Source organism: Octodon degus, unplaced genomic scaffold, assembly GCF_000260255.1.
Source record: "Octodon degus isolate 3935 unplaced genomic scaffold, OctDeg1.0 scaffold00026, whole genome shotgun sequence".
NCBI classification, from domain to species: domain Eukaryota; kingdom Metazoa; phylum Chordata; class Mammalia; order Rodentia; family Octodontidae; genus Octodon; species Octodon degus.
In genome coordinates, this window is record NW_004524602.1 from 3,172,581 (window position 1) to 3,187,178 (window position 14,598).

At 52.6% G+C, this 14,598-nt stretch overlaps 1 protein-coding gene across 4 annotated transcripts in view; it reads right to left on the reverse strand.

The window, feature by feature from the left end:
* Positions 1 to 11,700: 11,700 nt before the first annotated feature.
* The window catches only part of Arid3b (AT-rich interaction domain 3B), a 53,642-nt gene continuing 50,744 nt past the window's right edge, over positions 11,701 to 14,598 (reverse strand). For all 4 annotated transcript variants that reach the window (XM_023712671.1, XM_004628727.2, XM_023712670.1 and 1 more), the window contains one exon: positions 11,701 to 13,903. In XM_023712671.1, coding sequence (XP_023568439.1) covers positions 13,728 to 13,903 — 176 coding nt within the window. In that variant the 3' untranslated portion in view covers positions 11,701 to 13,727. The remainder of the gene's footprint in view (positions 13,904 to 14,598) is intronic.

A 14,598-nucleotide genomic window follows, 5' to 3' on the forward strand; every position in this document is an offset into this window, starting at 1 on the left:
ACAGCGCACCGGAGGGGTCGCGGGCACAGGGTTCAAGAGCCCTGCAGCCCCAGAACTTCCCTGTTCGGCCAGTGCGAGGTCCCCGAACCGCCACCTGCGACTCTTCAGGCCGGGCGGCACCAGGAGCGCCCAGAGGCGGAGACGTCGGTGTGTTTGGAGGCTTCCCTCGGGCGCGTCCCTGCCCGGGGCTCCTGCGGGACGCGCGCCTAATTGCCCCACGCCACGCCGGAGCCCCCCCGTCCAGCCCCCGCCCTCGGCTTGGCTCCAAGAACCCAGGGTTCTCAGCTCCGTGAAGCGCCCCTGCCGCCGTCTGAAACCTAGACTGGGCCTCGAGTTCTTTGCCTCTGACATGCCTCTGGAGGTCGGGGTCTGGTGGCGTGGTCCTAGGGATGTTTAGTAGCCTCAGATCTACATCAGTGGCACGGTCCCTACAACATGGACGACAGAAGCTGCCAAACACACACTCAAGCCGACTCCTAGTCCATGACCAAACAAACACACCCGCCCCCAGTAAAGACTTTAAGGAGCTGGCTCAGGTGCAGTGGGGTGGTGACCCGGCTGGGTCTGATGATAGATCCTGCCTCCTTTAGGGGTGTCTCAGGAGCCAGAAAGTTTAGAAAAGTTCAGGAAGTCTGGGGCCCAGGGCTGTGGCCACACCAGCAGAATTTGCTCTCCCAGTGGGAGGACGCTGTCTTCCCTTCACATAGCGTTCCAAGTCACTTCCTTACCCCCCACCCCCTACCCTCAGTTTAGGGAGGAGGTTCTCGGAGACTTCTGTCCCCAGTTGCAGTGCCCCATGGGGTAAGGGGTAAGTTAGGCTTCCCACCGTGATTTTTTTTTTTTTTTTTTTTTTTTTTTAACCAGGGATTGAACTCAGGATCCTGTGCTTGCCAGGCAGGCACTTATTCTACTGAGCTATCTCTCCGACCCCTTTGCTTCTTTCATTGAGGCAGGAAAGGGGCCCTTGGCAAGCACCTGTCCCCTCCAGATGGTGCACCCTGGAGGCCTTCCAGTGGAGTCTACCATTGACTCCTTTCCTTTTTCAGCCTAGGTAACCCCTCCCACTCCCTCCTCACCTCATTCCTGAAGAGCTCCCTGGCTCTAGACCTAGGCTCTCTTCCCAGCCTCCACCACTGTGCCCAAGCCCTCTCTGGCTGAGGTCTGCTGCATGGCCCAGAAGCACCAGTCAGATGCCTTGCGCATCCACCCAAAACCCCAAGCTCTCCTGTCTACCCTTTCCATTTGCTCCTGGGCTCTTGGGGCCTGCTGCTCTGGTCCCCTTAGCCCTACAACTTCAGCACTCATCCTGCTTTGCCCTCTGGGGACAGTTGACTCACGTTGGAGCTTTGGCCCCAAGGTAGAAGCCCTGAAAAGCCTTCCTGGGCTCCCCAAAGTCAGGCTCATTCATTTAGCTGTGCTCCCACTGCTTGGTGGTGTCCTCTGGCTCCCCACAACTAGAATCCTGGCCTATGCCCAACCCAGCTCCCCACTTCCTAAGCCTGCCCAACACACTGAGCCTATAGAACTAAGCCAGGCACTGTATTTCTGGAGAGTTCCCACTTGTACCAGAGAAGTGTGTATTCAAGGTGGAGTTGTGGGGATGGTACCAGGTTTGCATGTGGCATGGGGCAGGGAAAGACCTTATAGCTTGCTTCAAGTGGCCTTAGTGATGACATGTGGGGACAACTTGATCAGGAGGCACTGCAGGACCCTGGGCCTAGAAATAGGAGACAAACTGCAGGGGCTGTGGTCTGGTGGACTGTGGTGCTGTCCTGAGAGGGAAGGGCTGGGGTAGGTATAGGCATATCAGATGAGGATTGTAGAGGCTGCTCAGATAGGCCAGGGTGTCCGGGGCCAGGAACAGCAATGTCGTATGGGCTTCTAGCCCCCAAACCACAGCATAGCTAACTAGTGGCTCCATCTGATGCCCTAACCCTTCCCTTTCTAGGCTTCTGCAACAGGACAAATAGTATGTATGGGGGAAGGTGGGCTTTGATGCCAGGTGTTAGTGGGAATTCCAGGTCCTCCCTAGATCCTCTCATGGCCTGAGCATTGCAGAGTATCTGTCCGTCTCACGCCAGCTGCCTGGGAGGATGGAACAGGGTTATGGTTGGTGCACAGCAGCTGCCACAATCAGTGTTCCCAACACATGGCAGCTTTTGGGAGGAAGAATATTCCATTTGGCTAAGGCTGACTAGGATTTGCCAGAAGCCTGAATCCTGGAGAGAGTACATTGGGCCAAGATTGGGTAGCAAGGGTTAAGTACACTCTCAACCTCAGGGCTGGCTGTTTTTAGCACTTCTGGCCACTGAACTGTATCAGTGCAGGTGAGCAGGGATTGACTGGGTCCAGTGGCTGGCTGCAAAGTGTAGGGTGCAGTGGGCAGAGCCAACCAGGTGTCTGCAGGCAGCATCAGGGGCCCTAGCAGAGCAGGCCTGGATGCCACGGAAGTAACCATACAGCAGAGGCTCAGCCAGGCCTGGTGTGAGTTGCTGGCCTTGAAGCAGGAAGTGAGGTCCCATCATCTTCCTCAGTCTCCCTCACATTCATGAGCTAGCAAGGTCTTCTGGACAGGATGACAGTGTCACCATGCTCAGGGCTGGTGCCCACACCTGTTGTCCTGAGAATCTGTAAGAGGAAGAGAGAGCTGAGTGCCCAACGGGGTAGCAATGGTGAGCACAGCTCTATGGCTGGCAGTCCTGGAGCTGTGTGCTGGATCTGAGAGGCACAGCAGGACATGGCTGGAGGCAAAGGAAAATGGATAGAAGTTACCTTAGATGCTCAGTCACCTGGGGACAGTGGGAGTCCCCAGATATAGAGGTGGTTTCTTGGGGACATCACCAGTAGCAAGCCACCTGTGGCACACATACCTTTAGTAACCCAGTTGTGAGCCTGATGTTGCCCTGGGGTCCACTGCTCCCTGCAATGTCCCAGTCCACACCATGTGCCTTGTCCCTGCTCTAGTCACACCCCAAGCTCTGAAGCAATTGGTAGCTGCAAGGAGAGGTGGTATCAGTCCAGTTGTGGGGGCAACATCTGGAGCCTGTAGTGACAGATAAAAGCTGCAGGTCCTTGTACACAGTCAGGGATCAGACGGCTAGCCTCTCCTTTATCGAAGGCTGCAGATCTGCCTGGTGGGGGTGGGCCTGCCTGGTAAGGTGGAGGACCAGCCTTACAGTCCTTTCCAGGGGCTCTGTGTATCCCCAGGGGTCCCCCAAAGACCCCATGACCATCCAGCCCTCCTTGGGCAGGTGGAGAAACTGAGACAAGAGGGTAGAGTTCATTGACAGCATTCCAGGAGCACCCTGGTGATGTTGTTGGCACTGAGGGTACTCATAGGCTTCCTGGGCCAGGCCTGTAGATCCAGGCACAGCTGGGGTGAACACAGGACCACTGAGAGCCCTGCCCAGGCTCAGGACACAGCTTCCCTGAGGAAGTTGCTGTGGTCACCAGGTAGGTCCAGGTGGTCGGCAGGGCAGCCTCACAGGAATGCTGGGCAGTGGCTAAGCCAGGCTATACCTGCCTGTGCCTGGGGACAGAGACAAGAGAACCTGGCTGTTCCTGGGGGCCTGAAACTGGGTGAAGGATGCCAGACACATGGTGGAGAGAACTGGCTAGGAGAGACCATGTGGAATAAAGCTTCCCTACAGGTAATCGTCTCAATGGCAGTCACAGAACTGGTTGGCACCTATTGCTGGCATGTAAAGATGTGCTTAGGGTTGGGTGCTGAGAGGAGTGGGTGTTTGGGGCTCTAGGACAAGGGTGTGTATGTGAAGAGGCCTGGGGCCAGCTTGGACCCCACCGTTCATGCAGCAGAGCCAGCCCTTTGCACTAGGGCTGGCCCTAGACAGGCCTAGTAGGTAGCTGCTCGGCCACTACTCAAATGTTCCTGCCTACACAGGGGTGGGCAGAAGCTGGGCTAGCATCACAGTTGGGTGAGGGAAACCAGCCCAGAACCCCAAACCCTGTCTCTGCCATAGCCTGACTCCCTCCCCAGGAGTGTTCCTGGTTGTCACAGTTCTGCTCTTTCATGGGGGTATGGGAAATCTTGTGTTGTTCAATCCAGCTAAACCCCTGATTACCAGCCCAGAGGTAGCAAGGAAGGGTCATGACCAGGACGGGGATTCTGGGTACCCAGGGGCCATAAGGGAGGCCTCTCTGCCCACCTCCTTCCCAGGCAACCTAGAGGGAAGACACCTAGCTCAGAAGGAAATCAATGAAAGGGGGTAGGCTGGGAACTTGGGGTCCATGCTGGCTCCGCAGAAACTTAGTGGGCCCAGCCTTCCTAGCTGAGTGCCATCACCCTCCCCTCCCCACTGCCTGCCTTTCCTCCTGCAAGCCCACTAGTCTTTCCCTTCCCAGGATACTTCTTTCCCTTTTCTGCCTCCTTTCCTCATGTTTCACCCTTCTCTGTTCATTCACTCAGCACACACTTATTAAGCACCTACGACACACCTGGCCCTCTTCCTTCATGGCAGCATAGGTCTTGAGGCATGCAGTTGAGTGTCATGGAACAGGTAGTTACACTTAATGTGCCTGATGAAGGGAGAGTGGTTGTGGCAGCTGGACGGGGGTGGGGGTGGGAGCAGGGGGGGGTGGATAGCAAAGTCCTCCTCTGGAGGGTTTCTAAGCCTCTGCCCCTCACGGAGAAGACAGGGCATGAGAGCGAGGTGAAGGGAGCACCAGCATGTGTGAAGGCTGGGAGAGCTATCTTTGACCTAGGTAAGAAGTGGCACCAGTTAGGGACCCTGACACATACAACAGGCCTCAGATGTCTCAGGCTGTCCACCCAACTTCCATGGCAGCCTACTCATTTTCATTTGTTCCCTGGGCAAATGTGTATGTGCATAGGAGACAAATGTGCCCAGGTTCCAGATACATGTACGTTCCCAGAAATGCACACAAGATACAGGGTAAGGGACATTTAACAAGACACCTGAGAGCCATGGCAATATAGTGTGGCTTCAGCCATTGCCTGGTGTCCAATGAGCAAGGCTTTGTTTGCACCTCACTAAGCTCAGACACAATGGTATATGATGAGCAGCTGTGACGGTGCCCAGTATGACGCACCCATGGCTGGGGACAGTGCAGGCTTGTGCTTACTGTTCTGCCAACAGGAACCTCACCCTCGAGTCCCTGCTGGGAGGGGCTCATGAGCCCCAGCTGTGTTCTGAGGCCTTTTTGGAAAAGCTCTTTCAGGAGCGCCAAGGGCTTGGGGCTGGGAGGACTGGAACTTCCAGCCACCTCAAAATCTCTGAAAGTTGCATTTGAGGAGCCTTGAAAGGGTGGAGTGACCCCCGCCTCCCTGTGTCTCAGTCATCAGCTGGGTCCTCAGCTGGCCTCACCCTGCATGGGTGCTGTGTATCCCTCAACAGAGTAGAAGAGCATCTCAGATAGCTGGGAGCCTGTAGACCTGCTGGGCAGGGTGGTGGCTATGGCCTACAGCACAGAGACAGTCATAGCTGTACTGCAGTGAGGGCCTCCCTACAGAAACCTCTCCCTGCCCCACATCTGCCACGGGCCCCAAAATGCCTGGCATTGCTAAGGCCCAGGAGATGCAGGGTCCTTGTGGGTATGGCTGGCCCTCGGTCTTCCTGCCCAAGGCTTCGAGTGCTCAGCTTTAAACATTATAAAGTGAGTACCCATTCGTTATGCCTCAGGCTGCAGCACACTTTCACATAGGAGATGGCCCACAGAAGGATGGTCACTTGACCTGTCACACCGCCAAACAGCTGCTAACCCTGTCTCCAATCTGCCCCAGAACACGGCCTGTTCTGAGCTGGAGGCCTTGCCATCCTCAGTGGCTATGGCAAGACTGGCTTGAGGTCATATGGTCATCTGTCCTCTCCACTCTGCTGTGGACATGCTCCCCCGCACAGCATGGTCAGGCAGGCCCTGGACCATGGGACTGCAGCTGTCATCGCCCCACTCCTTCTCACTCCTGGTAAGAGGCCTAGATGTGGGCAGAGGTGGCCTGCAACACTGCTCCTTCCCCACTGGGTTTCCCTACAGATCTCACCTACTGGCTTCCAAGCTGGTGCTGAGCCAGTGGGGCTGGTGGGCCCCTTCTGAACCCTTGGGACCCGGTGCCAGAGCTAGAGCTGAAGGCCTGACACAAAACCTGGGAACTGGTGGCTGCCCTGGTCCTCTCCACCATGTGGAGAGCTAGGTTTTGGTGGAGCAAAAGATACTATCCCAGAGAATAACTGGGGCTCCAGCATAGCGAAGACCTCAAGTTGACCTCTGAGGTTGCCTTCAGAGAGAGGACACCTCCCATGGTTCAGCATCCCAGGTTCTGGACTTTCCTATAGAGCAGCCCTGTGGTGAGAGCTTGTATGGCACTCGTGAGCTTGGACTCAAGTTCCACCCCAGAAGTTCAAGACTCCAAGCCCACCAGACGGTCTGAAACAATAAACCCTCTCCTCTGCCTGCCTGGATACTTACTTGCTCACTCCCCTTCAGGGGCAAACACCGCCAGTGCCCCTGTCTTTGTTAGCTATCACTGGGATAAAATACCTGGCACTTGTGCTTTGGCTTCAGAAGATTCAGGCCATGGGCAGCTGGTGCCAACATGGAAATATCATAGTGGAAAGAGCCTGGCAGAGGAAAGCAACTCACACCATGGTGGCCAGAAAGCAGAGAAAACCAAAGAACTCCCTAGTATAAGAACTCAAAAGAAGAAATATAAATAGAAGGTTATAATACAAGTAAAAGTAAAGCAGGAACTCGAGGACTAAGAGAGGGAAAGGAGAAGAGCTAGGAAACATGACAGTGACAAGCCATACAGTTATATGTAGAAGATGGGCAAGGCAATGATCCTGAGAATCTCCAGAAGACTTTTTTTTTTTTTTTGTGGAACCAGGGATTGAACTCAGGCCCTTGCGCTTGCCTGGGAAGCGCTTATTCCACTGAGCCATCTCCCCAGCCCCAAGATTTTTGAATCTAGCAGTTAATTGGAAAGATTCTCATCCTAACTATATATACTGATACCTGTGAACTAAGCAACTGCACTGAAGATGGTAATCTGTAATAGTAGTTTCATGCTTGGAGTGCTGGTCATTCTGGTCTTCTGAATACGGGTTGCTTCTCATGACATGCCAGTTGCTGCTGAGCTCTCAGGTAGATGATTGTTCAAAAAGAAAGGGGTAGTGAATGAAGGCAGGAGACAGGAAAAGGAATGTTGCGGGACTGTCCTGCTTCAAGGTTGTATATGGTTAGATTTTTGGACCTATGTGTAAACATAAGAATTATATAATTTGTTATGCCTATTTTTAAAATATATTCTAATTTTTAAATGTTTTTTCATCATATTCTGTAGGGACTTAAAGTTCATCTTATCAATACTTGATGAAAAATACCTGTTCCATGTTATGCCTAAGATGTTTCATATTCAGACAGATAGTGAGGTTAAGCTTAACAGCCTAGGTTGTATGGTAATAACAATAAGTTTCTTTTTTAAAAAAATTTTTAAAATTTATTTATATGGGGGGGCCAGCTCAGCCCACCAGGGGCGGGGCTGGCTGGCATGTGGTGCTGGGGGATTGAACTGCAGTCCCTGTGCTTTGCTAAGCTTGTTCTAAGTAGGTGCGTTAGACCACTGAGCCATCTCACCAGCCCCTAAGCTTCTCTTTTGGAGGGTTAACAACCTAAGTTTGCAGACCAAAAATTAGAGAAAAAGGAGGGCTGCAAGGAAAGTCAATATTTTGGCCCTAGCCTTCCAAGGTCAATTAAGACTCAGGACATATGAGAACTTGTACTGTAACGTCACATAACTGTCCCAAATTTTCTGATCAAGGAGATTATGGGGCCAAAGAGGAAAGTGATCAATGACGTAGTGTGCCTAAGGAGTCACATGGAGAGAAAACATTCTCTCAGGCTTTCACAGAGAGCACATTGGCCAAGCAATGGCCGTGACTCATCTACATAGCTGACACTGACAAAGGTTCTACAATCTGAGGCACAGGATCTCAGCATAAATCCTGAGGGTATTTCACTGACCTTATTAGACCCAAAAGCTACAACTCTTGATGCATAGGTCCTGCTTTACTTTGGTCTTAACCATCCAGCAGGGAAGTATAAAAACAAAGTATAAGAAGTAAAGCCATGCTGTTATGTTGAGCTGCAGGGGACTCAGGTCAACAATTTCTGACATTAAAACAAAACAAAACAAAACAATTTCTGACATTGCCAGTGAAGTGGAAAACCCAATACTATTATGGACTACTGGACTCTTTTAGAATATTTTGCTGAGTTTACACACCTATAATATTCAAATAACGGAACTTAAAAAAAAGAGGATACACATGAATGTCTATTTTGTGAGTATTCAAAATGGTTAGGATAGGCCGGGGAGATGGCTCAGTGGAATAAGTGCTTCCCTGGCAAGCGCAAGGGCCTGAGTTCAATCCCTGGTTCTGGGAAAAAAAAAAAAAAAAAAAGGTTAGGATAGATATATAGTTGCATTCTCTTAATGAATAGAGGGATTTGTTCGAACAGTGTTTGTAAATAGGATATCAAGTCTGCATCTTGTACAGCAATTAATCACTAGGAAGAATGTATGCAATGTATTAATTATAACTGTCCTATCAATTTGGTTTGAAACTGTCTCATTGCTATTTGTTTCTCAATAAAATTATGGGGAAAAAAAGAAAGAAAGAAAACCAAAGAACTGAGGACAGGATACATGTTTCCAGGTCATGCCTCTAGCAGCCCACCCTCCTGCCCAGACCACATCTCCAAATATGACACTTTTGGGGTAACAGTTTGGATTTAAACCTCAACATACTTCCAACTAGAGGCTGCCCTGTTGCCCTTCCCTGGTGCCCAGCCTCCCATCTGTCCCTCAGGCCCTGCCCCACCTGGTGAGGGCAGACAGCCTGCTCTACTACCTTAGTCTTATTTTTTCTTGATGTAGGCCTCCCGTGTTGGTGATCGTCCCTCTCATTCCCCTAAACTCAGTTTAGATCCCACGCCTGGGATCCTTCAGCCTCATCTTCCCTGTACCCCTACTGCAGCTGGGGCTTGTGCCTCACTGTTCCTGAGCTGAGCAGCCCTCACTCTCTGCTCTTCCACTTTATTTCTTCTCTCCCTTGTCCAGAAGCCCCTTCCCCAGCCACCATGTCCCCTTCCTTCTATATAGGGACCCACTGACCCCCTTTCTTGCATCAGAGGTGTTTACCTGGGGGTCCTCCCGCTGGTTCTGGGGAGTGCATCAGGGGAGGGTGGTCACTAGGTGTGGTCAGGAAAGCATTCTTTGCAGCTGCTAAGGGCCTTCTGGACACAGCGTGGCACAGCAGAGCCCTGGGTACAGATAGCCCTAGACCCTCTTCATGGTAGGAAGGCGCTAAGGACAGCTGCTCTGGAGCCTGAGCCCAACTGTACTGTTACTAGTCTGACTTCAAGCCTACTTCTGTTCCTCAGTTGCTTCATTTGTAAAATGAGCTGGTAACTCACAGATGGCACCACCTAGGGCACAAAGTGGAAGCCCAAGTGCCCCAGCTTGGAGATGTAAGGCCTCAGCCTTGTTGCTCAACCTCTGTGTGTCTGTTTCCCATCTGCAGGAGAAAACTGTTCCACCTTATAAACAGGCAGCAGATGAAACTCACCAACCTGTGGGCAGAGCTTGAGGCACTGGTCTGCCTGGCCCCTCCTGCTCATGTCCAGGGCACAAACCCAGAAGTATAGTCCCAAGCTGTGGGGCCACTGCATGCTGAGCATAATGTGAGTCCTACTGCCCAGTGTCCTGGCCAGAACCAGTACCACACAACACTGAAACTCATGTCACTGAGTTATGCAAGTGCATCCTGGGCATCTCTAGTCACCACTTAGGTGAAACTGTGGGCAGTTCTCCTTGGGCAAAGCACCTGTCTGTGACTTTGTTCCCAGTCTGTAGCCTTTTGCTTTTAATGATTAAGCATTAAAAACCAACCAATCAGGGGCGGGGGAGATGGCTCAGTGTAATAAGTGCTTCCCTGGCAAGCACAAGGGCCTGAGTTCAATCCCTGGTTCCGCAAAAAAAAAAAAAAAAACAAAAAAAAAAAAAAAAAAAAAGAAAAACCCAATCAGCTAACCACTATCCTTAAAGGTCCTCAATTAGTAGCTGCCCCTAGCCTGGCCCCAAGGTAGCCCTATGCCCCTGCCCCCATATCAAGGCCCAGGAGGATGCATCATTTCTGCACCCCAGAGAGGCCCACTTACCATCCATATGGGGCCAGTAGCTAGAAGGTGTCCTGCTTGTGTCTGGGTGCCAGCAAAGTACTAACATGCTGGTTATTTCTTATAAAAGATTATCCTGGGGCCAGGGAGATGGCTCAGTGAAATAAGTGTTTCCCTGGCAAGTGCAAGGGTCTGAGTTTAATCCCCGGTTCCGCAAAAAAAAAAAAAAAAAAAAAAAAAAATTATCCTATAATATCAGAAACTGGTGGCTCAGGACTGTCCTCATGTCACCTTTCTAGCCCTTCCAATGGCAGAGAAAGAGGCCTCTACCAGCCTGCCACACAGGGTAGCAGACAGGTGCACAAGTGCTGTGTCAGCCACCGGGGCTTCACCTCTGTACACTTCATACTGTGCCAGGTAATGCGTCTGGGCAGAGAGGCTCAGTAATCTGGGTCTGGCCCAAGTCCTCCTGGTGTCTGTCCCATTGTCCACACCAAGAATGGGACCTGGCTCCATGGCCTCTCTTTTAAAAGAGCCCACACCTGTGTCTGGGTAAAAACACATCTTTTGAGGCTTATGAGGGGGCACCCAAGTCCCTCAGCTTGGGTCCATCCTGACACCAGCAGTGATCTCCCCAAACCACCCAGATGCCTCCATCCACAGATGCCGCTGTTTCACAGACCAGCTCTCCTCTTCCAGTTGTAACACTGCTACCTCCGAAGGCTTTCAGAGATGCCAGCTGAGCTGCCCCAGCTACCCTGCCCACAGAGCCTACTATTAAAAAGTCCAGGGGCGGGGGCTGGGGAGATGGCTCAGTGGAATAAGCGCTTCCCTGGCAAGCACAAGGGCCTGAGTTCAATCGCCAGTTCTGCAAAACAAAAACAAAGTCCAGGGGGCCTTCCCATTACCTCAGGTGTTTAAGTGCCTGATAAAACAAAGCAGTCAGGCTCAGGATGCTGTGGTTCATCCCCTCATCCTCAAGCCAAACCAGACCTACCCTGAAGGCATCCTGAGCAGCAACCCCCCAAAAAAGTCCAGATTATTTAGGATCCTAAAGAACAGGGCTGTAGCTGAGCATGATGGTGCACCCCTGTAATCCGAGTTCTGGGAGGCTGAGGGAAGAGCATCTCAAGTTTCAGCATGGCCTGGGCAATTTAGCGAGACTCTGTCCCAAACTAAAACTAAAAAATGCTGGAGGTGCAATTCACATTAAGGCCCTAGGTTTAATTCCCAGTGCTACAAAACAAAGATCCCCAAGTCTTTGTCCACACACTGTGCCTTCTTCCACTATGTCTGGTCTAGCAAGGTGCCAAGGAGATATCTTGGGGCCTGGGTCTTCATGACACTGACTCACTAGAGCCAGTCTTGGTGACCTGGCCATACTGAGCATGCTGCCACCAGCAGATAAGCATGAGCAAGTGATCTGGGGAGTATGGGAGGGGCCAGGAAAGCCCAGGGACAGGGAGCAGCCACTTCGCTCCATCACTCTGAAGGGCCTCTTGAAGTAGAGGAGTCAGCAAAGCAACTGAGGCCTGCTGTGTGAAGAGGTAGAGGTTTATTGAAATATAAACATTCAGAACATGTAAGATAGAAAAGAACCACGACATATACAGACACTTGCTGCAAGGACGTCTGAGGTATGTACTCACTGCCTAGGCTACCTGTGTGCTACCACACTGTTGTTGGAATTACAAAGAGCATGGGATAGGAGACAGAACATCCCCAGGGATGCTCCACCTGAGCCAGGCCCATGCTGGGGCACTGAGAAGCACTCAGGGAGAGCGCAGGTAAGTAGCTAGGGAAGGAGAAGGGGAATGTCTATGATCAGACCCAGTGCACATCCCAGCATCCTCTGGGTGAGGAGAATCCATCCTTTGTGACCAAACCCTGAGAACTACACTCTGGCCAAGTGTCTGACATACTCCAGGGGGAGGCGGGGTAGCACTGGCCACCAGACCTCCACACCAGCACCAGAGCCTCATCTCTTCCTTACCACAGCCTGCCTGTGCTAGGAGGCCAAGGTTTCTGCAGGCAGAGGAGGTCAGCATGCAGTGGGTAGGGGCGTGGGCTGTGTGTGCAGGCACAAGTGTGAAGAGGGCCAGGGCAGGGATGAGGCGCAGGCCGGGAAAGTGACTCGCCAGGCTGAGGTATGTCTGTGCACAAGCTTCTAGTTTCCCTTTCTCTTCCTGGATGAGACTGTGTAGGGCCCTGAGCCCAGAAAACACAGTGGTGGCATTCTGAACACTGAAAGTGCCCAGCCAAAGTTGCCTGTGCAAGCAGCACCCTGTCAATTGCAGGGGTAGCCTACACCAGCCCCAGCATATCCCATTCTCACTCCCTGACCATGGGCTCCAGCAGGCAGCAGGGCCCACAGCACACATGGCAGGGCAGGGGCAGTGGCATGGTCAATGATGTTCTGGGACAGGTGCAGTTTCTGGCCCTGTGGGCAAGTGCAGGCCTCTGTCCCACCCTACCACCTTGGGGATCCCTGAGTCACTCTGCCTGCTCCTACCTTCCAGGGGGGAAGGGCAGGGCCAAGGGGCTGGCCACCAACTGCACCTGGCTGAGGTGATCTGCTCTCATTTCTTATTTCTTTGGTGCTACAACAACAGCAACAACAAAAATTTAAAAATAAAAAACAAAAGTCTGCAAAACACATATAAAAAAGATTTCAGAGATGCAAATACTTCCTGAAGACTCAAACATCAACAATTACAAATCTGAGGTATTTCAATGACCTGATATCGGCACATCTGGGGCTGGTGGGGCGGAGATGGCCCCCAGAGATGGCAACAAGACAGGGACAAGGGAGGTACGGTGGGAGAGTGGCCAACAAGGGCAACTGGGGAGCCTGAGGTAAGGGTGGGTTGCATGGGGGCTTACAAACTAGCTACTGGGGCCCAGGCGGCCTAAGCCCTCCTCCTGGGAGATGCTCAGAGGCCTGGGGCTGAAGCCTGCCCTCACATGCTTTCACATTTCCCCCACTGGAGTGGGCCTGAGGGCGTCATGGGGCCCCAAGGTCTGATGTCAGGCTTGGAGGGACTCACGCTCTGAGAACCAAGACCGGACAGGTGGGCTGGGAGGGCCAGGCCTATACTCAGCAGCTGAGAGCCACAAAGGCAGGCACTTGGTCCCAGCAGCCACATAAGATTTAAAAATGGCAGGGAGAGGCGCAGACAGAGGATAAGACCATGACCCTGGGGTGATGCAGAAAGCACAGGAAGGGAAATAAATTAAGGGGGAAGGAAGTGGAGGTGTCCAGCCCTGTGTCGGCTTACAGATTGTCGATACACTGTGCCCCGGGGTAGAAGGTGGGCAGGGACCCTGAAGGAAGTGGGGCACCCAGACCCCTGCCCAGGCCTCCAGGAAGATCCCTGATTGGACAACGCTGCCCAGTCCTGCCCCGCCCACCTCTCCCTGCCCCCAGACGACAGCAGGACCTGAATGGAGCCTGGACAGATGGACACACCCAGTCCCTGAACATTGGGCTCCATAAGACGAGGTAAATTCTATGTGGCAGCTTCCACCACTTCTGGCTTGGAAGGCAGGGCAAGGGCAGCCGGGTGCTGCCGTCAGAGGGACCAGCTGGTAGAGGGCTCCGCACTGGGGGTGCCCCTGGACGAGGTAGGGCTCTGTGAGCAGTGAGAGCCGCCACTGCTACTGCTGCCACCGGAGGTGCTGCCGACGACACTCTGGGCAGCAGGGCCTGTGATGAGGTGGACCACAGGTTTCTGGGCAAACAGCACGCCTGGGGGAACAGATGCAGCTCCATCACCAAGTGTCCACTGCAGGCCTCCCCTGCATCCCTTGTGCAGGGCACTGGGTGGGATGCAGACAGAGGCCCTTGTGCTCTCCACTGAGCTGACCAGGGCATAAACTGTCCATGTGACAAATGCCCAGACTAGTGTGGTAGGGTGCTACAGGAGCACAGAGGGGTCCTAGAGGCAGGGCGGGTTCTCGGGTTGGAAAGAGGCAGCAGTGGATGGATATAGAAGGTTCCCAAGGAGAGAAGATACAAAGGTCTGGTGCCCAGCTTCTGCAGGAATCCTACAGGATGCTGCTGCAGGGAGTACAGCCCCCAGCCCCCACAATGGACGCATTTAAATGGACAGGTACAGGCCTGAAGAAACGTTCCATTTTTAAAGAAGGTATGGCTGCAGACCTTCACATGCCCTGCACTACTGCCTCTCCAGGGCTGGTGACACTCCACACCCTCAGAAAAACAGGCAGGTGATATCTGGCTCTCTACTCATTTAAGATTCAGATAAGCTGTCCTCATGTCCAGCCCTAACCAGTGAAACAGCAGGAGGAAATGACTGCTGTTTCTGTAAGTACTGAGTCAAATGCCCTTGTGAGACTTGGTGAAGGTGCTAAATCAAGTAGCCAAACAGGTTGATCCAGCAGCAATCACTCTGCTGCTGGAGTCTCAGTCCTTATCACACT